General features: G+C 42.6%; 2 protein-coding genes across 3 annotated transcripts; one reads left to right on the forward strand and one right to left on the reverse strand.

Annotated features, from left to right (window-relative positions):
• Positions 1–1,629: 1,629 nt before the first annotated feature.
• Positions 1,630–6,037, reverse strand: C3H1orf131 (chromosome 3 C1orf131 homolog). The gene is made up of 7 exons (XM_015857925.1): positions 5,921–6,037; positions 5,512–5,798; positions 4,820–4,876; positions 3,967–4,062; positions 3,672–3,758; positions 2,630–2,676; positions 1,630–1,996 (listed from the first exon to the last, which is right to left on the reverse strand). Exons 1-7 carry the CDS (start codon positions 5,979–5,981, stop codon positions 1,867–1,869), a joined length of 765 nt encoding a protein of 254 aa, XP_015713411.1. The 5' UTR covers positions 5,982–6,037; the 3' UTR covers positions 1,630–1,866.
• On the forward strand, positions 6,014–21,856 carry GNPAT (glyceronephosphate O-acyltransferase). Of its 2 annotated transcripts, none has more exons than XM_015857921.2 (16): positions 6,014–6,253; positions 8,375–8,566; positions 10,406–10,582; positions 10,756–10,885; positions 14,243–14,370; positions 14,827–14,902; positions 15,499–15,650; positions 15,741–15,871; positions 16,525–16,748; positions 17,578–17,823; positions 18,394–18,473; positions 19,840–19,980; positions 20,431–20,530; positions 20,627–20,720; positions 20,977–21,038; positions 21,518–21,856. In XM_015857921.2, exons 1-16 carry the CDS (start codon positions 6,035–6,037, stop codon positions 21,559–21,561), a joined length of 2,196 nt encoding a protein of 731 aa, XP_015713407.1. In that variant the 5' UTR covers positions 6,014–6,034; the 3' UTR covers positions 21,562–21,856. The 2 variants fall into 2 exon arrangements, with proteins under 2 accessions (XP_015713407.1, XP_015713408.1); XM_015857922.2 differs by having other exon boundaries at positions 8,378–8,566.
• The last annotated feature ends 33 nt before the right edge of the window (positions 21,857–21,889 follow it).

Here is a 21,889-nt window from a genome sequence, read left to right on the forward strand (position 1 = left end):
CAAGCTTAAGGATCAACTAGGAATTAAAAGATACAGGTTATTCCATAACATCCAAAGCCTATCTCTTGCTTCAGCAAGTCTTGATGCTCTCTACTCAATCAGGCTTAGTGATTACACCCTCACATGCAATCATGATTTGACATTTCTTAAGTCTGCATATTCAGTAACTAGATAGGATTGTTAATTCCAGTGTGAATTTGCAACCAATACCGATTAAGCAATCACAAAGTGTGATAACAGTGTTTAGCAATCCAGCTCTAGAGCCATGTGGGAAGAGCATGCAGAAACACTCCCTTCCTCTTTTTACCTGACTCTGTTTTCCTTCTGGGCTCCCTCCCTTTGAGTCCTCCATATTGGCACAGTGCTTCTCCAAGACTTGAAAGTAAGGTGAAAGGTATGGGGGAAAAACCATGTGGGAAAGTATCCCATCCTGTGCTGTAGTTCCCCCACCTCAGGATAATTTCTTATCCTGGGAAGGGAGCAGCTTCTGGTGTTGCTGTTCTCATTGCCAGTTGCAAGCTGGCTCAGACCTCACTGCTCATTGAGGTTAAATAACAGCTTATTCAAGTTTCCATGAGGCACCTAGGAAGCATGTTTCCCAAATCCTCATGGGTAAGCTGAATTTCACCTGTACACCTAAAAGAAGCATTTCCAGTAAGGGCTATTTTCCTTCTCATGTATATTTGCTTCACTGCCACAGCTGCTCAATAACCTTAAATATAAAAAACAAAGCATGAAGACTGAGAGAAGACCTGATCCAGGTCTATAAACACCTATGGTGTGGGAGCAAAGTGGGGAGGCCAGACTCTTTTCAGCAGTGTGTGGAGACAGGACAAAGGGAGACGGCCAGAAACTAGAGCACAGGAAGTTCTGCACAAATGTGTGCAAGAACTTCTTTATGGTGATGGTGACTGAGCACTGGAACAGGCTGCCCAGGGGGTTGTAGAGTCTCCTTCTCTGGAGATATTCAAGACCCACCTGGACGCCAACCTGTGCAACCTGGTGTAGGGAACCTGCTTTGGCAGGGGTGTCAGGCTCAATCCCTGGAGATCCCTTCCAACCCCTAAGATTCTGCAAACTTCTTTCCTCTGTTTTTATCAGTTAAATGGCAAACAAATTAGCCATGAACAACGGATGACTGGATGTCTGTGCCTCATCTGGCATTCAGCTCAGGTCTTGAACATTGCCTATTTTTGTATACTATCCTACATCACTACCACCCCCAAAACAATCATCTGAAACTGCTTATGTGGCATTCTCTGTAGAAATACAGGTTCAGCCTCTAATAACTACCTGGGACTAAACTTCAGAAGAATCTCATTTTTCACTCTTGAGAAGATAATTCTGAAACCTTAAAAGGCTTTGCTGGGCTTGAAAACTGTTTTGTAGTTCTACTTTCCACTTACAACTCAGCTAAACACAGAAACAGATGTATGCCTGGTACGTCTTTAAGAACACCTACTTCAGGTTCAGAGCAAATAAGGTACAGCTTTTGCCATATTTCTTCCAGATGAAAGCAAAGAGCTATACATATTAGTTTTAATACATAATTCACTAGCGGGTGGATTAATTTTTCAGCTAGGACCAATAAGCTAATTCTAGAAAGTAAAACACTTTCCTTAGCACATATAAAAGCATCCCATGTAACCTTCTTTATTACTATAAAGTCTACTTTTTATTTATAAAATGGCAAATTGTCACATCCCCCAAGAACAAATAGGAGATAGAAAACCCTGCAACAAAAAATAAGGTAAATGAATGTCCATAAGGACATGGTGGCAGGGCAAGGGGTTACCTAAGTCTCTTCAGGTGGCAACAAGAGTTCTGTCTTAACGCTTTTTGTCCATTTCATTTGGTATCGTAAGTTTATTTGATAACTTTAGTTGATTTAATTTTCTTTATGTCACCGCTTTGTAGAATCAAGGTCCCATCTCTGAATTTTCCAACTTGTCCTGCAGGCCAAATGCTAGGCACCGATCTCTTCCTTTTGGTCTTCCTGAAATAGCAGCAGAGGAAAATGAATCAAGAGAAACACCAGAAACTCATTAAGACATTCAATACATTGAAAACTACCACCTATTTATGCAGTCAGCATTCATGTTATGCAATGCCAAATTACAGCATATATTGATCCCAGAACATTCATTACCTGTGTTACTGGTCAAAACTTGAAGCACATTACAGAATGAACTACATTAAAACAAACATTTGAAAACAAAGATTTTCAGATAAAGGAGTCTCACATTCCAACAAGGGAATTACACTATAATTAAGAATGTCACTGTACTTCTCAAGCCTCTATCTGCTGTACCTTGTTTTGCAAAAGTTGCTTCCCAGGGCAAATGCTCTGAGTAAATGTCACATCCTGTGTCCCCACACAGGGATTTCTATCCATCTTAGCTGTCATCTTAAACGTGCCAGTGCAGAACTGACATGTTTTCACTTAAGCTGCACAACCAAAGCCTCTGAGACCGCTAAACATAGAACAAAGTCACCACTTTGTAATGAGAGTTCTACAGTTTTTGAAATTCACGTATAACTTGTGGTTTTAGATCGTGCATAGTTACATAGGGATAATACACCAGCAAGGCTATACCAAAGAAATTTAACTGCATTAAAAATTTCTCACCTCTCCTTCAAGACTTTCTTCTTCTTCAGAGAACCACCTTTATGTACCTGTGTTTAAAGATACCTATTTTAATGGCAAAGGAACAGGCTTTTTTTTTTTTGTCTAACCACCTCCCCCCTGCACTCTCAACATCCAGTTGTTTTTGCTTCACTGAACAAGATGCATGAAAACAAGTAGGGATACCTTTTGATGGGATAAATGATGCAATATCTTACAGAGCACCATGCCAAGCTCTTCCTGTCACCTTGTGGAAAGCACAGTCCACCCACGACCAAAATGCTGCCCCTGCCACGTAAGGGCACACAAATCCAGCCACACGAGGGGTATGTGATAGATCCTTGGGTCAAAAGATCTACTCAGCAGCAGGCAAGTACACCTGGCTGCCTGACTGAGCACACTGTCAAATGACAGGGTTTGCCTGTGTTTGGTCATACGCTGGCTATGCTTTAAGCCACGTGACAGAGGAGAAACAGGTCCCCTGGAAAAGAAGGTGTCAAAAGACAAGTTGGTGGAGCAGAAACCTGCCTGGCAGCCTGCTCCCACCTACAACACAGGCAGGGAACTGGCTTGGGGCCAGATGGACCATGCTAGAGGATGGATGCAACACAAACCTCACCCTTGCTTTAAATAATGAGCAAGATCCTAGATGTAATTGTGCTGATATAAAACCAGCTGAACATCTGGCTGCTTATGGTTAGACAACACACAACAATCATTAATTAGAGACCTTTTTTTTTGTTCCCCCTTGGGAGGCATGGAAAAAAAAAAACCCACGAGAACTGCTTATTTTGCATCATCCATCTACCATCCCCCAAGGATACAGCACTGAAACCCACCACAGCACAGGTTGAATTCTGCACCCTTCACACTACACACAACAAGCTCTGACTGGTGAGATGAGTAGTGCTGGAGTCAGGAGCTCACTTCATGGGAGCAGCAGGTGTCAAACTGAGGCACTCCTCCTGTGCCTGAGGCATTACCTGTCAGGCTCTTGGGCTAGATCTTACATGCTGGCTTTTTATAGACAGAATGTCACACAGACCTGTCCCTTATCTTCACCCTCTGTTGTTTTCTTCGCCTTCATTTTCTCCTGGTATTTCTTGTAGTTGATGTGTTCCTTTTTGGGAGGCTGCAATAAAGATTGGGAGTGATACCTCTGCTGATGTTTCCAAATAGATTAAAAAAACATTCACATGCTTGCATGGAAATTATTTGGAATATATAGAATGGGATCTTGTGTTTTAAACAAGTGGTGCCAAAACCCCACAGTGTTTCTTACACTTTCCCTACATTATAACAGTTGGGTCACCTCCCAACACAAAGCAAGCAAGAATTACCTTGGCTCCCAGCATGATTGCACGTTCCCGTTCCCATATACGCTGTTCCTGCTTCTCATAGCCAGTGATTCCAAACCTGTGCACTTCCAAACGAGCCTAAAATGTCACAGAAAATTGCGAGCATTTGGTAATTGTCCAGTCTGTTGTAAAATGACACTTGACAGACCACACTGAAGTCATACACCCAGAGATTCCTTAGCTAATATCTGAATATTCAGAATGCTATAAAATAATACAATTTGAGTTCTGTGCTATACTGCAGAACAGTTGAGCACTGTTCATCTGATCTCTGGACAATAAGGACTAACAGGGTCATTAATTGTTTCTCCTCATGTCACATTAAAACTGGATACGTGGGAAGGATGCATTCTGCAGAGAAGTGAGTTGTGTTGTGCTGTACAGACCAGAGCAATGAGACAGAACCAAATGTTAGAACAAAAAGACAAATGGTAAAAGGTAATTTAATGTGTCAGAACTGGATGGCAGATGTTTCTTTCTTTTCTTTCCCCATATGAGGTCAGAAATTCATAACTAACACCACAGGCCTAAAACACCATATGCAACACATTACAGGTACTCACATAGCTTTACACAACTAACGTACAGGGAACTTCCTCTGTTTATCAGTGAAAGATCAGACAGAAAGGCCGCAGAGCCATAACGTGCCTCTCTAATGCACTCCTCCTCCAGCACAGCACGTGGCCAAGATTATATATTAGGAAATCCTCACCTGCAAAACGTAATTTTTTCTAGCACTGCTTCTCAGTGGTTCCACTGCAGCTTTCCCAAGCATACTGATACACACACATGTACACAATGAAGCTCTGAGATTAGGTAGATGCTAGTGACTTACTTTTTCGAAGTTAAATTCTTGCTTGTTCACATTTTTCTTTTCAGCCACTGTTGAGTTCTGTGAACAAAACAAACCATTTCATTGAATATAGTAAAAAAAAACAAATTGAAAGCTGAACGTAACAGCTCTTTAGAAAGCAGTGAAACGCTAAAATGGGTGGTAAGGAAGAGCATGAAACCTTCCAGGTGCAACTTTTTCCAGCTTTCTCTTTTAATAAATCAAGGTAAGAAGGTCTCGGCGACATTTTAAATATGAAGATATTAGAAGGTTGTATTGGAACAGCTCAGGTTGGAAAAGACTTTCAGGATCACTTTTTTCTTCATGCCTTGTTTTTTGGTAGCATGAGGACACTGGGTGCCCACAGACCAACCAGGGCCTGAGACCTAATGCCTACAAGACACTCCATAGGATACACAGAGCCAGCCCGAGGTGCTCCTTGCTTCTTAGTGGCCTGCAGGCCCCTCACACCCACCTGTCCTCAAGGTGAGGGCAACACAGGAAACACTGAGGCAGAGGAACAGCTGAGAGGCTTTTCTACCTGCTTTATTTGTGGGACACTGCTAGAGGCAAAGCCTTGCCTTTAACTTGAAGCAATAAACACGTTTATATAAAAGCATGGCCACTGGCAAGCTGGGAGCTTATGCTTCACGCTGTATTAGCAGCTCCCAGCCCAGAGGTTCCCCCGGCCGTACCTGGGTGCCGTCTCCGGGTGCAGCCGGAGCGGGGCCGGGCCTCGCTTTCCTCTTCCTGGCTCTGAACACCACCACCTCCACCTGGGTGGGGGGCGGCGTTGTGGCGGTGCGGAGCATCTCCTCCCGCAGCCCCCCGAAGAACCCTCGGGCGCTGCGCCGCTCTCTGTCCGCCCCGCCGGCATCGCTCGGGGCTGCGGGCTGCGCTTCCCGGCTCTCCTCCTCCTCCTTCTCCTCCTCCTCATTAGCCTCGCTGTCTTCCGTCGCACCCCGGACGCGGGGCTCGTCACCTGCACGGCAGAACACGTGCGCGGATCAACTTCGCTTCTCAGCGAGCGGCCCTCCCTCCCTCCCTCCCTCCCTCCGTCCGTCCGTCCGTCCCGCAGCCCTCCTTTGGGCCCCGCTCACCCACCCAGGTCGTATAGAGCGCCGAGCACCTCCTCCAGCCGCCGACAAGGCTCCGACGACCCCATGGCGCACACAGCGGAAGGCCGCTTGGGCCCCGGCGGCTCCCGTCGCCCCTAAGATGGCGCCGCCCACGGCGCGGTGCCCCCGCCCTCCCCCGCGCCCGCCTCAGCGCGCCGGGCAGCCGGGCCGGGGCGGCGCGGGGCCATGGGAGCCGCAGCTCGGGGGTAGGGCGGCCCAGCGGGGAGCGGGGCGGCGCGGCGGCGCTCGCAGAGCCATGGCGGCGGCGGCGGTGGCGATGGCGGCCGGGCGGGCGCGGCGAGGGACGCCCATGTTCTCGGTAGGCGGCGCGGGGACGGGGGCCGCTGAAGCGGGGCTCGGGTGGGGCCTGCGGGCGGGCGGCAGGTGCCGGGCAGGGCGGGAGCGAAGGGCTGAGGCTGTGCCCGGGCTCGGGAGCTGCCCCGTCTCTCCATCCTCGGCTGTCGGTGCTGCGGCGTGCTGCTGTCGGCGAGTTCTCGGCTGTACTGGCTGTGAGAGCTGTCACGAAGGTGGATAGGCAGAGCGGGCTGTCTCGTGTTGTGCCGCTGAAACGAGCTCGCTGTTTTTCCCTGAGGAGATTTGGATGTGGGTGTTCAGTCTGTCCTCTCGTTGCGGTTGGGAAAGAGGGATATGGCTCGTAGTTCCAGCTCGTGTTCCTGAACGGCACTACTGTATATCCCTGGCGTTGTGCCGCTGTCCCAGGTGCACCCGAACGCGCTCCTGTTGTGTTCTAGGGATCGTGGAGAGCTGCAGCAATGTGCTGGTAACCACCTACAGAAATGAGCTCTCTGATTCCAGGGTTCTCAGCTGTATATCCTCTGAGCGTGTCTCTGTCAGCCTGCAGGTGTATTCAAGCAGCAGTTTGGCTGTACAGCACGAGAGGAAGGTTTGTTTCGGTTCCCTCCGTGCCACGTCAGGCTGGGATGTGAATGCATGGAAGGACAGCAGATGTAGATCAAATCTGGAAGGGTGAAATGAATGGAAGTGACTTCTCCATCAGCTGTGGCTTTGTACAGCCCCTGTTATCCATGTCGTGTTCTGGTGTTAATGGCTGCAGCAGCACAGCTGCCCCTGGTGTGGCTGATGCCACCAGAGCTGAGTACTAGGTCCTTTCCCTCGGCCTTTCTCTTTTCTTCCAAAAGTGGTTTAATTTTTCTGTTTTATTTGTATTTGGAAAAGTTGCTACGAGGTATTAAGGCCACGGATGACTGACACAAACTATCTCCAGACTCCTTGTCAGCTTATGACTTCAATGGTGCTTGTGTGACATCAGCTAAATGAAAGCTGCGGAAGAAGAAAGATTGAAAGCTTTAATACTAAACTAAATAGGAAAAAAAGGATGAGAAAGCTTTTAAATGGATGCGGGCCTACATTTAACATAGCATGTCTGAGCTTAACCCTATGACTTTATAGAAGGTCTGTGTGGAGTTACTGTGGGACAGCTCTCTGAACTACAGTACTGGAGAGAAAAGTGAGATGAACTACCAAGCACTGGTGTAATAAAGGATGGTACCCAAACCTGGCTGTAGCATAGGGGAAAGAATATAACAACATCAGGCATTATAGGAGAGGGTCGTGTTCTCTGATAAAATGAAATTGTCTCTTGATTCATTTGAAGTTTTGAAGGGTTTTTTTTTCTTTTTCTATTATTTTACTTTATTTTTTGGTGGTTCTTAAGTGGACATATTCCTGATTTGTGGTATTTTGTTTCATTGTTCCAAATGGTGCTCAGTGCTCACTCCAAATGTCAGCTGCTTTAGATAGTGTTGCTGATGTAGCTACACTGAGCACACAGCGAAAGCTGACTCCCTCTCCCAGATCTGAAAATGTGGCTGCTTCTGCTGCATGTTTTGCTTATCCATTTCTGGTGGATGTTTGCCAGCCAGGACTTCATTGTGTGGTCAGGGAAGGTCACTGTAACAGCCTAGGAAGCATTGCCTTACATCCCTCACTTTTTCCTTCACTGGCTGTGCTTTCTGTACCTTTGTATCCAAGCTCAGTGGCAGCAGGGATACTACTTTCTTTTGTTGATGATTGTGTTCTGGTAATGTTGTTCCTGTTATTGTCTTTATGCAGCTGTAAGAGTAGAGATCAAAGCTGCTAATACCTACTAATCATGAAGAGGCTGGAGGCAAGGCATTTTAGCTTTAAAGCCGAGGTGTTCCCTGAACCTCTTCCTGTTGGACGGAATTAAGCAATGGGACATAGGGTGATGTGGGGACCTTTGCAATTGGAAACGTTTGTTGCTTTTGTTTCAGTTCCATTTATTTATTTATTTAAAATCTCTAATTGCAGCATTGTTCCAAGCAGTGCATAGTTTGTGCACCCGGAATATAGAATGCAGACATCACAGGAATCTGTATCCAAGCGGATCACCGAATCATTCAAGATGGTGTCTCATTCTTTATTTGTATGTTCCCAGCAGAAAGAGCTCACGTCAAAGAAAAGAGATGAGTTTGAAGATATCTTGGAGGAAAGACGGTTGTCCAGTGACTTGAGATATGCAATGAAATGTTTTACACCTGTGATCTATAAAGGACTTTCACCTTGCAAGCCAAATGCTATTAAAAGTGTTGTTCTCCAATCGGAGCAGGTTCAATATGTTATCAAGCAGGTGAGTCTGAACGCTGAGCTGTAAAACAAACTAAATTGAACACAGCCAAACTTTGTGTGGCAACAGGATAGAAGAAATATTGCTGGCCTTGTCAAACACGATAGGTGTAGTTTGGAAGGCAGTCCAATAAATCAGTAACTTGAGAGCCATTCTCCTCTGGCAGGAAAGACAAGTACTGGCAACCACAGGGTTGCCAGTAAAGCTGTTAGACATCTGATTTATATTGTGTTGTTTTAATTTTGCTTCTGTGACACTTCACTTTCCAACTTAACCAACGTGCTTGACTTATTTTTTTCCCCCTTCTCCACTGTCCTTGATGCAGAGCAGCATTATGAAAGACACACTCTGCTTAGTAGATGCTTCTGAACTTTGAAGATGTCTTGTAGCAGTGTTATGGGATACTGATGTGTTTAGCATGGAATCATAAATGCTACATTCCCTAAAATGAAAGTTCTATTTCACATAGTTATTTGGAGTAGAAATGCCAAGATGTATCTACGTTTTGGTTTTAAGATGAAGTGCAGCTGCTACTTTGTATTGAATAAAATATTTTATATTCAACTGACTCATATTTTGTATTGCATTTAAATGGCTGGAGTAAGGGAACTACTTAGAAGGAGTACCTATTTTCAGTATTAAAAAATATAATAATAATAAATTCCAGGCTAGCAGATGTGTGTATAAGATATTTTGGTTAGTTCGGAGTGAGTAGCTACCATGATACTTTTATTTTTCAATGGTCAGTGTGAGGTATGATACATCAGAGCTTGCTATGAGGTTACGAACTGAAGTATGACCTATGTCTTTCAGTCTTACTGCCATCAGGAATTGCTAAGTAATGTTTAATATAAAAAAAATTGAAACCTTTCAATTTGGAAACATCAGAGTGTTATCTGAAAGAAAATATTCTATATGGGATTTGTCAGAAAGATGCCTGTGTGATGTTTTCTTCTTAAGTGCTGCTTTTCTAATGGAAAATGATTTTGATAGAAATTCAGTGTGGAGTGATTAAAGGAGGCTTGCAGTCTTGCCATTGCAGCCTGCTTCTCAGCTCCAAGCTGAGAAGAGATTACTGCAAGTCTTGCTGGCCTCTGAACTGATCCGTGCTGTTTAGGAAGCTTTTTATTCTGTCCTTCTTCCTCTTTCTTCCTGTTCGATGTTCAGTAAAAGGCATGTTCCTCATTTTGTAACAGCAAAAGATGAACTTCTCAGTTAAATATTTCTCTATTTAAAAGAGAATATAAACTTATCTAAATAGAAGAGGTGATTGTTAAGTCTGTTTCAAAAAAAAAAAAAAAACCTTCAAAATGGAATGTGCATAAGAACAGGAAGAAAATACATTGATATGCAAAGCTGGTAGAGACAGCGCTTTGTTTGCATTTCAGCTAGCCATTGCCAGAGTAAGAAATGAGGTTCTTTGGTTAAGTCTTAAAATCCAACCCAAATGCACTTCTGAGATCCACTTGAGTATTTCTGCAAGCTTAAGTTTCATTCTACTAATGAAAGAAAACTGCACACAACCTTCTTCAGACCAATAATCTAGGAAATATTCTTAGAGTTTAAACTTCCTCTCAAGATACTACAGGCTAAAACATTCATGTAGTATGTTTTTGAGGAAAAAAAGTTACTTTTCAACCCCTGTTGACAGCTCAGCTTTAACATGGCTTTCTCATGCTGTTTGACACTGAACAGATTCTGTAAGGTTAGATCTATGCCTACTAGATAAAACTCTAGAATTACTGCTGCTGTAACTGTTGTGGCCCACTGAATAGTGTGTGTGTTGGCAAGGAGAAGGGGGCAACATTTGATTGTTCTTTTGTTTCTTTTATTTCTCTTTAGTTAGCAAAAGAAATGGGAGAATCGCCTGATATTATTCAAGAAGAAGCCATGGAAATCCTGGATGAGATGGGTCACAGTATGCAATTAGGAGCTGTCAGATTTTTTGCCTTTACTCTGAGCAAAATATTTAAGCAGCTATTCCAGAGAGTTTGTGTGAACGAAGAAGGAATGCAGAGAGTGAGTATCGTTCAAGAAAAATAAAAAGGGAAAAGGATATGAATTGAACAAAGAAACTATACTCAACAAATGAGCTATTCTTCTTAAGCTATGTGAAGATCTGTATCTGCAAGTTTCAACAGCAGTTCTGCAAATACTGGAACAACACTGTTTGTTCTTATTTCTTTTTTCAGTTGCAACATGCCATTCAAGAGCACCCAGTTGTACTGCTGCCCAGTCACCGAAGCTATGTAGACTTTTTGATGCTGTCTTATTTGCTATATACGTATGACTTGGCTTTGCCTGTCATTGCAGCAGGAATAGGCAAGTATGTTCTTTTAGTGGTGTTTTCAGGATTCACAGAACCGGTAGCAAGGGATCAGGTAGCTGCTGCTATAAATAGTTGTGTTTAATTTCTGTTCCAAATACACTGTGTTAAAATAACTTAGGATTAGATATTTGCATGGTTGTGCCCCCTCCTCTGTGCTGAGTGAGTCCAATCAAAAGTGATTTTTTTTCATAGCAAGAATAACCAGAAGTAACTCACTTGTAGACCCGAGGCTGGGAAAAGACAGGCGTTGTGAAGCAGGCTTCTCTATTGCTTTCTTTGCCTGGAAACAGACAAAAGCTTGGCCAAGAGTTACTGTGTACACAGAGCCTTTTGTGACACTGGATACAGCTTTAAGTGCCGTCACAGTAGCCTGATATGAAGTGCCAATTACCTCTTGCTGGTTGGTGGTGTGACTGATTCCTTGAAACTGATTGGTGACACCAGGATTGGAGGCTGCCTGAGCTGTAGTTACCTTGCAGTGATGGAGTTCACTCTTGAAGGATGTTGGACAGGCAAAGAATTAAATCAGGAAGCTTAATTTTAGGAAAGCAAACTTCAATAGGTTAGTCAACAAAAATCCCTGGAAATCTGTCCTCAGGGACAAGGGAGCAGAGCAGAACTGGCAGATCTTTAAGGAAGCTTTCCTTAGGGCACAAGACTTTCCTCAGTGTGGAGGAAGTCAGGAAAGGAAGGCAAGAGACTGGCATGGCTGAACCAGGACCTGCTGGTCAAACTGGAGAGCAAGAAGGAAATGCACAATGGAATAAGAGATAGGTAACCATAGAGGAGTTCAGTGGTGCTGCTAGGTTGTGCAGGGATGGGGTCAGGACAGCCAAGGTCCAACTGAAACAGGATTTGTCAAGGGGCACAAAGAAGGATAAGAAAGGCTTCTATGAGTACATGAACCAAAAAAGGAAGGTTCAGGAGGGCGTACACCTTGTGAGCAATACAGACAGGCTTGTAACAACAGGCAAGAAGACTGAGGTACTCAAAACTTTTTTTTGCTTCAGTCTTTACTTGCAACTGTTCTGCACACAGCTGTTGAGTGGATGATTCAGAAGGTGGGAACTGGGAGAGTCATGCCTCTCCAACCATAAGAGAAGGCCATAAGAGAATGACCATTTGAGGAACCTAAGCATACAAAAGTCAATGGGTCCTGATGAGATGCATCCCAGAGTCCTGAGGGAATTCACTGACATAGTTGCCAAGCCACTCACAATGGTGTTTGAGAAGTCATGGCAGTCAGGTGAAGATCCTGGTGACTGGAAGTAAGGCCATGTCACATTCATTTATAAGATGGGTAGAAAGGATGACACAGGGAACTACCAATCTGTCAGCCTCATCTCTGCTGGGGAAGATCATGGAACAGATCCTCCTGGAAGCTATGCTAAGGCACATGGAAGAGAGGGAGGTGATATGGGATAACCAGCATGGCTTCACCAAGGGCAGGTCCTGCCTGGACAACCTTGTTCTTTATGATAGTGTAACTGCGTCAGTGGACAAGGGAAGAGCCTCTGATGTCATCTGTCAGGACTTCAGTAAAGCCTTTGACATGATCCCCCATAACATCCTTCTCTCCAAATTAGGAATATATGGATTTGATGAGTTGGCTGTTTGTTGGTTGGGGAGCTGGTTATGAGATCATACCCAGAGAGTCATGGTCAATGTCTCAATGTCCAGATGGAGATTAGTGACAAGTGGTGTCCATCAGGGGTCAGTACTGAGACCAGTGCTCTTTAACATCTTCATCAGTGATATCAGCAGTGGGACTGAGTGCACCCTCAGCAACTTTGCAGATGACACCAACCTGTGTGGTGCAGTCAGCAGGCCCAGGTGAACCTTTGAGGTTCAACAGATCCAAGTTCTGTCACCCAGGTCGTGGTGACCTCTGCTGTCAATACAAGCTGGAGGACATAAGGGTAGAGCACATCCCTGCCAAAAATGACTTGGCACTGGTGGATGGCAATCTGAATATGAGCCAGGCCAACTGCATCCTGGGCTGCATCAAAAGAAACGTGGCCAGCAGGTCAAATGAGATTATCCAGCCCCCTTTACTCTGTGCTGGTGACACTTCGCCTGGAGTACTGTGTCTAGATGTGGAGTCTTCAGGAGGGGGAGAGACATAGATCTGTTAGGGAACCTTCAGAGGAGGGCCACAAAAATGATCCAAGGGATGGAACACCTCCTACAAGGACAAGCTGAGAGAACTGGGGATGTTCAGCCTGGAGAAGAGAGGGCTCCAGGGAGACTTAAGAGCGGCCCTTTTGTTATCTAAAAGGGGGCTCTAGGAAAGGAGACAGACTCTTTAGCAGAGTGCAGAGCTGGTGAGGTAGTGTGGGTGTGAGGCCCATGGAAAGATGCTTTTGAGTCCCAGTTCCTGGTGTGGCCGTGAGTAGTGGGGAAAGGTGTTGTGTATGGTGACTGCATCCTGGTTGGGGGGTTGATTGGGCAGTAAGAGGATGGAAGAGAGGGTAGAGTCTGTACTGTGGTGATAGGGGGAGGGTAGTAGGAGTAAAGGAAAGAGCTGCTGTTGTTGCCCAGGGTCCTGTAGCTAATTTCCTTTTATCTATTTTCTTTATGTCTAGTGACTGAATATCCATTCACAGATGTTTTACTGATTGAGGTACCAAGAAGGCTGAAGCAGCAAATGGCCAGCTGCTATGTAGGCTCATTTTAAATACCTCCCCAAAATATTCATTAGTGCTAAGCACTTCCTGGTTTTGGCAAGCTAAGCACTGAGGGATTACTTGAAACTAGAAAATTATCAAAAATTGTGTCTGGCTTTTGCTACCATTCTCAAATTGATGAGTTGGACTCTTACATGATATAATGTGATTTAATTGGTTAGTTTATTTCCGGGGTTAATTTGTGTCTTCTGAGATGCATTCAGTGGTAACTGATCTTTCTGGAGATGAGTGAGATAATGTACTTTAAAAAAATAGTCCTCATTATGGCTGAAATCTGGATGTCTGAGTTATCAAAATAAATTGATATGAATGCTATTTACTTATATACATACATTATATATACACGTATATGTATATATATTATATAGATATATATTTCAATTATGTGTGTGTGTGTGTATATATATGCGTATATATGTGTGTGTGTGTGTATATATATATGCGTGTGTGTATATATATATATATATATATATACACACATACAATTGAAAGCGTATCATAACATGGCGGTCATGTCTTGTAAGCATTTGCAACAACAGATTCCTTGAGAGAGATCTCTTTTATTCTGGTAATTCGGTTTATCATAGAAAGTAGTTGGTTCTGCTGGCAGATATTATTAAATTCTCTGTGTGTGGTTTTGATTTCTGTTTGATTGTATTTCAGATTTCCTAGGAATGAAGATAGTTGGTGAGCTGCTACGAAGGGCAGGTGCCTTTTTTATGCGACGTTCCTTCGGTGGCAACAGACTCTATTGGGCAGTTTTTGCTGAATATGTAAAAACTATGTTAAGGGTAAATACGTTATTGAGCTCTCAAAATGCATGCTTAAGAAATACTGCATTGCAGTGATTCAAGTAAAATAAGGGTGACGTTGTGCATAAAATTGGAAGTCTTCACTGATGGAGGAAATGCATTTTACCTTTAACATTAGAGTTAATGCTGGTGAGGAGCATGCATGTGCTACTACTGCAGTTCAGCAGTGGGCATTTAACAGATTGGTGCTTCTCAGTTGCTTTGGATTGTGTACACATATCACATGACAGACAAAATACTTCTGCTAATTAAACTACAGAGCTTGGCAAATACAACAGATGAGTACAGATTTGAAATGACTGAGGTTGGAGGTGGCATGTCTTCCATTAAAAAAGATATCTGCGTCTGTTTTAAATACCTTAAATTATTAGTGGGCAGTAAGGAAGAAATGTTCTAGTTTTTCTGACCAGCTTTTTGTTTGTTTTACTTTTGAAGAACGGCTACGCCCCAATTGAGTTTTTTCTTGAAGGAACTAGGAGCCGCACTGCTAAGACTCTGACTCCAAAGTTTGGTAAGTTTGTTGAGAACTTGGAACCTTTTATGATGATCTGTGTTTTCATTAGCCACTATGTTCTTCCTAAGTTCTTCAGACAAGAGGAGGTGTTGAAGTAGTGGGAAACTGGTGAGGTCTGTGAGTAGCAGAAAATACTAGAGTTAAAGTTCCACAGCTACATAAAGAAGATCACTGCATGTCTCTTACGCTCTGTTTTCTCTTCAGTTGTGTACTTTATTGCATAATTCTTCCCTCTTTTCTTTCTGGGAAAAAGACTTTCCCTTACCTTCTCAGAAATATTGTAGGTTAACTCTTTATAGAAGTCATAGGAAATCCTCAGAAAGAGATGGTCAAGAACAGAGCTGTACTTCTGAAAAGAGCACATATAGCTGTGTATTTGTGCACGTATTGCTTACATCCACCTTCTGTTTTAAAGCTTGGACAGTGTCTTCTGCATCTGCTTGCTCAAAGAGGATGAGAATGATGCACAGTTATTAGCAGTTTCTAAAATGTAAATATATCTTTTTCAAAGTGAAATTGCAGCTGCTCTTTTTTCCTTGAAAAGGAAAAGGGACTCACCTTCATTTATTTATTTTTTTTAATGTAACTTGCAGGTCTTCTCAGCATTGTGATGGAACCATTTTTTAAACGTGAAGTCTTTGACACGTACCTTGTTCCCATCAGCATCAGCTATGAGAGGATATTAGAAGAATCTCTTTATGCATATGAACTCCTAGGAGTCCCAAAGCCCAAAGAATCTACATCTGTATGTAAATTCCTAAAGAACAGAACATAAGTGGTTGTATATGCATCCTGGAGCCCTAAAATTTGCTTTTTACTCTTTCCATTTTCTTAGGGGTTGTTAAAGGCCAGAAGAATCCTCAGTGACAACTTTGGTACCATACATATCTATGTTGGCCAGCCGGTATCACTTAGAACGTTGGCTTCTGGGAGAATCAATCTATGCCCATATAATTTAGTTCCCAGGTACCAAATATTGTTATGGTTTATGCATGGGAAACCATTTATTTAATCCTCAAAATAATGAAATAATTAATTACTTTTCTGTTTTACTTCTGTTTCACATTTTCTCACCTCAATGTCATCTTCAGTGAAGGTGTCTTGTCTGAACACAGGGTTATTGTGCTTCTGACTGGCTGTCTCTGAAACAAGTTGGTACTTCCATTGCTTTGTTCTAGGGGCAGGATATCCTATTTCAAAAGTCAATAGTGATATATGACCTGGGCAAAGCTCTGTTTTCTGAGAATTCAGTAGTTTTGTTACATAGAAGTTTCCTTTTCTTTCCCATCTTGCTTATTACTGCAAGCAGTTATGTGATCTCATAGTAAGGAAGATGGAGCTACGACTGGATGTGGTGACTGTGTAATCTGATGTATAAAATGTACTTTATTTGTTTGATTAATTTGAGGATAGCAAGTGTACAACATCAATACAGAGTTCTGATTCAAATGCTGTTGTGGATGTACTGACGTTTTGCTCTGTACTACTAGTGCAAAGAACTGCCCTGCAGATGTTAGGATCTGGGAGTGATACATAAAAGAAATAAGGAAGAGTGTGATTTGTATTCCAAATGTTGGAGCTTTTTAACCTCAAACTGCACTGCTGGGTGTTTTTTTCAGGCATCTTCCACAAAAGCCAACTGAAGATATTCAAGAATTTGTCAGTGACGTAGCTTATAAAATGGAACTCCTGCAAATAGAAAATATGGTTTTGAGCCCGTGGGTGCTAGTTGCTGCTGTTCTGCTCCAGAATTTGCCTGCCATGGATTTTGAGCTTCTAATAGAAAAGACTGTGTGGCTCAAAGGCTTAACTCAGGCTTTTGGAGGATTCATTGAATGGCCTGGTATGCGTTGGAAATGTTATTTCTATTCCTTTTGTTGTTTATGAAGGGTAGATAATATTTTCCTGAAAACGGTGAATGGTGACAACTTCACAGATTGTTTTCGTAGGTGCTGAGTCATAAATGGATTTTAGCATAACCTAAAAATGATGCTAATGTATAAGGGGGTTTGTCTGTAGAATAAGGGGGTTTGGCTGTAGAATCACCTCTGGATCTTCTGATACTGAGAGGCTTATGAAAATGATGGCAAGGCTGGAGTACATTAACCAAAGGAACAAATAAGGTGCAAGGAGGTCCTACATGAAAGCCAGCGGGAAAGGGTTTGAGATATATAAATACATATTTCTGCGAAAGACTGCGTTGGCTTCGATATGCCTGTATTGCTGTGATTGTGTAAACTGTACTTTTGTGTTCGTTTAGCAATTTGTATTGTTTCTTTGCTTTCCAAACACTTTGTATTCAATGGAAGAACTTGATAAAGACTTGTTCGTCAGATTGAAAACTTACAGTGTTAGAAATGCCGAAGCAGAATTACTTCTCTATGGATAAATGTATCCATCAGGCAGTTCTAGCCTTTCAATTGGAGGCTCAGAATCTTTGTTCCAGAGACAAGGGAATTTCATTTTATTGTTAGAAAGTGGAAGAATTTAAAGAGTTCTAATTACAGAACTGTCTGAAATTTATTCTCTCTGTTTCATACAACGCCTAGGATGAGAGCATTTTTCTAACTGAATGATGTAATAGTTGGCCTCTGTGATAAAGCTTAATGAAACACTGGTGCATTTTAGGCAGTTTCAACAGAGGTATGTTCCCTGTTGTGTTTTCCTGATAGATAATCTGTGTGCCAAAAAAGCAGTTATGTCCGGCCTCACCCTGCACTCCAACATTGCGCGCCTCGTCAATGGCCACGTGGTCCTTAATGACAAAGGAGAAGAAGATGGAGCCGTAGGGGAAGTAGTCTTTAAGCGAGCTTTGGTCATCCTCATGTGTAGCACCTACAGAAACCAGTTACTGAATGTGTTTGTGCGTCCATCTCTGGTGGCACTTGCCTTGCAAATGACACGCAGCTTAAGGAAAGGTATGTCTGGGTAGCTTGGAGAGTCCAGTGCCTTTGCTCCCTGCTCTGCCATCAGCAAGAGGAGCAGGAGGTTCCTGTGGCTGATAGTGGGAGGTACTTGAGAAAGTTATTTCAGGAGTCTGAATAAGGTCTCATGGCATAAAGTGAATGTATTGGGGGGAACAGCGGTATTTTGCTTGCCTTTCTTGTTTGTTTACCCCCTTATACTTTTGAAAGTAGGCATATTCTGCTGAGAGAGCAGAGTTAAGATGAGATGATGCCTATTCTTGTTTATACTGTTCTGCAATCCAGAAGCCATTGAATTTAGAAGTGTCTGGGAGTTCTTGGGTTTATATGGCGTTTAATACATGCTCTGGGAAGCTTTGTTAATTCCTTTAAGTAACAACTGAATTCAGTACTTGCTGTTCCACTGTGGTGCTTTCAGCTGTATGTGTATGCAGTGCTTTGAATGACAGGTCCAAATTTTATCTAAGATAGATATTCCCTCTAAGATAAGGCTTAAATGACTTTTCAATGGCATGTTTTAAATTATGTTTTTAAACAACTGTGCTTTGCAATATTTTATTTCAGAGGAAGTCTACAGCAGCTTCAGCTTCTTGAGAGATGTTTTCTCTAATGAGTTCATCTTCTTTCCTGGTATTTCATTGAAGGTAAAAGCATCCCTTATTCAAAAGTAACGATAATCCATAGCACAGCCAGGTAGAGCAGCATCTGATTTTGGATCTCACCTTAATGTGTGCTTTATGAGAAATACCTGCAGAGATAACAGCTTGATGTGTAACTGAGAGGGAGAACTTAAAAGAAGGTCAGAGCAGAGGTGTTCATTTGATTAGTTGCAAATTATTGTCTGAATCCAGCAGGTTGCATTTGCATTTGTTCGTTGTTTCTTTTTTTTCTTCTTCCTTCCTCCCTCCAACAGTGAAAAGCCAAGAACCTGAAATTGCCCAGTTCTGAACTATTACAATAAATCGAAGCAGAAGTTGGGCTTTTTATCGTGAAGCCACTAGTCTTCCAACACGGGTTTAAACATGAGCAGAGCAGTCTGGTCTGCTCTGTTCTTTTGCAGTTATGAAAGATGCATCAGACAGTGAAGGGAAAGGAAGAGTCTTAATGTAGGTCTAATTGGATTCTTTCACACAGTGCTAAGTTCTATCTATATAGAACTGAAATCTATATCTTATAACTTATCTATATAGAACTATATATTATATCGGAAGCAAAACAGGAATTCTTATTGAGGTTGTAGCACGGGTTCCTCATAGCTCTTGCAGAGTCTAGCTGAGAGGCAATGCTGCTCTAGTTATATATATATATATCTTTGATGTTTCATGGTTGAGTTCTTTTCCATTTTTATTCCTGGCATTTACATTATTTTATAATCCATGTATTTGGATAGTATACTGTGAACTCTAGGATAGAAGTTCTTAAAGTAAAGCCTGGTTTTTAAACGTCACCAGTTGGAATCTCACAGGCTGTACCTTTTCAGCTCTGTGAAGGCTCTTGAAGTGAGAACCTAATTGCACAAGGGTATCCCTAGTAGGGTTTAGTTGCACTGTATTTGCTTGAAAACTGCTTTCTTCACATCAGCCCCACTCCTGTATCAGCATTACTGAGACAAAGCCAGTATTGCCCTCTAGACTTTTCCCCATCTTCTTAGCCATCTTGTGGAGAGTCCCTAATAGTTTTACGTCTTATTTACTGCCAACTAGAGCCTCCAGATCCCTTCCTGCAGAGCTGCTTTCCAGCTGCTCATTCTCCCACTGTGTACGTATTTGCAGGGTTGCCCATCTCAGCTGTAGAACCCAATTCAGTATTGTTTTTAAGCTTCCTTAGTGTACCTTCCTGCATCAATGGAAACACTGAACTGTCCCTAAAATGGAGCCCAGTGGAACCCTACCAGTAACTGACATAACCCCATTTAATGATGCAACTCACTCATAGTTGGTTGGTTTGTTTTTGGATAAAGCTCTGCACTTATTTAGATGCTAACAACTCAGCTGTGCTTCTCTCTCCCAGGATTTTGAGGAAGGATGTTTTCTTCTCACAAAATGCGATGCGATTCAAACAACTCAACAGGAAATCTACCCTACCGACAAAGGAAGTGCTGTAGTATCTTTCTTGTCAGCCATGTTCAGACCATTTGTGGAAGGCTATCAGGTATGATGTTCTTCAGAAAACTGGGCTTTTTATCCTGTGTTTTGTAGGAAAACTAGAAATGCAGAGATACTTGTGCACTGTAAATAGCAACTGATTTCATGGCTTCACATGGAGCGTGCTGCTGGCAGGCTCCATTGCTCTTTCTTACTGGGAGTTCTTATTACATTCCTTCTGTGGGCTGTCCCGTTCGGTTCAGAAATGAGTTTATATTGGTTTAGATTGCAAGAACAGAAGCATTAAATTAACATCTGAGGTTAACTATTATAGTAATATTGAATCTTCTTTTAATATCTCACTCTTGTTAAACAGTAATAAGAATTTCAGGTGTTTAACAATACCTTGTACGTTCCTCTGCTAACTTTTCAAAGTATAACAATAGTTCTACTTTATAAGGACACGTTTGTTTGTACTTAAAAACAAATTGACAATCATTTTGTTTGTAAATGTTAGTTAATTTTCAGATACCTGTCAAAAGAAACAAAAGAAGCCTTTACTGAGAAGCAGTTTATACCTGGAGTTCGCAACTTTGTTTTTCAGCTCCTTGAGAAGGGTACGTATGGCTGTTAGGCAGTGTTGTTTTACAAGTGTAATCTGTTAATGGGCAGCGATGAAGCTTTTATTTGTGTTTCTGCTTTTTTGTATGTAGGGACTACGCAGTGTTATGAAGCGCTGTCTTCTGACATGCAAAAAAATGCCTTAGCAGCTCTTGTGCAATTAGGTGCCGTGAAGAAGAAGAAACTGTAAGTAAAATTGGCTCTTTGGTATGTACAAGACAAAGCGTGGCCTTACTGGCAATTCTTAATGACTGATCTATTAGTATTAAGCAGGATAGGAGCCATCCAGTTTCTTGAACACCATCCCACTGAAGGTTGATTTGGGCATACATGAGTTGTGGTGAAGATCTAGGTACTCCTAGATCTTCATTTATGATTAAAATACACAAATAAGGAATAATCACTGAAGAAACAGTCGTGTGCTTTTGTTTTTGAACCATAGGTCCAATGGATTCTCCTACAGTGTAAACCAAGAGACTATCCATAAAATCCTGGATGTGTTTGGTAAGTGACTTGAGTTATATCTGATTTGTTGGAAAGGCTCCTTGAGTTGTACAGGGATTTGGACAATGGGCATATAATAGACCTAGTGTCATTTCTTGCTGTTCCTTAACCGGTTTTCCCTGATATTTTGTCAGGTTTATCTGTAGAGAAATACTCATAGTATTTTAGGGGTTTGTTTGGTGTTGTTTTGCAATATTACTGTAGTGAAAGACCAATAAGGTTGGAAAAGACCACTGAGACCATCAAGTGTAACCACTGACACAACCCCGCCATGCCCACTAACCGTGTTGCTCAGTGCCACATCCACACTGAGCACCATGGACAGTGACTCCACCACCTCCCTGGGCAGCCCTTCCCAAGAGCTTACTCCCAATATCCAATCTTCTCCATCTGAAATATCGCACAACCCCGTTGGCCAAAGAAAACAACCCGTCGGATGGTTTATAACAGCATGTTGTGCTTTTTGCTTTCCTTGCCAGATGCCAGGACACCTGTACAGAAGCCCATGGCTGCACGGCTCTGAGGCTGCATCCCCTCAGCACAGCCAGAATCCTGCTGCCACTGACAGACTGTGCTGCTGAGGGCTGCCGTTGATTTCTCTACTCACTGTATTTTGTTGATTTGTTTTTCTTAATTGATTTTCTTTTTTTTTTTTAAATATCTATATGTATTTAAAGAGAAGTGCGCGGTAATGGAGGCTCCGATACGTTTGTAACGAAGGAAGTGATTGATATTGATTGCTTTCAATTATTTCGTTGCCGTGCGATTGTACCGGGGAACCAGCCGAAGGCTTAACATTAAAACTAACGCTGTTCAGAGTCCCGTCGCCGTGTGGCCGTTTGTTATCGCTG

This window comes from Coturnix japonica, chromosome 3 (genome assembly GCF_001577835.2).
Source record: "Coturnix japonica isolate 7356 chromosome 3, Coturnix japonica 2.1, whole genome shotgun sequence".
Taxonomy (NCBI): Eukaryota; Metazoa; Chordata; class Aves; order Galliformes; family Phasianidae; genus Coturnix; species Coturnix japonica.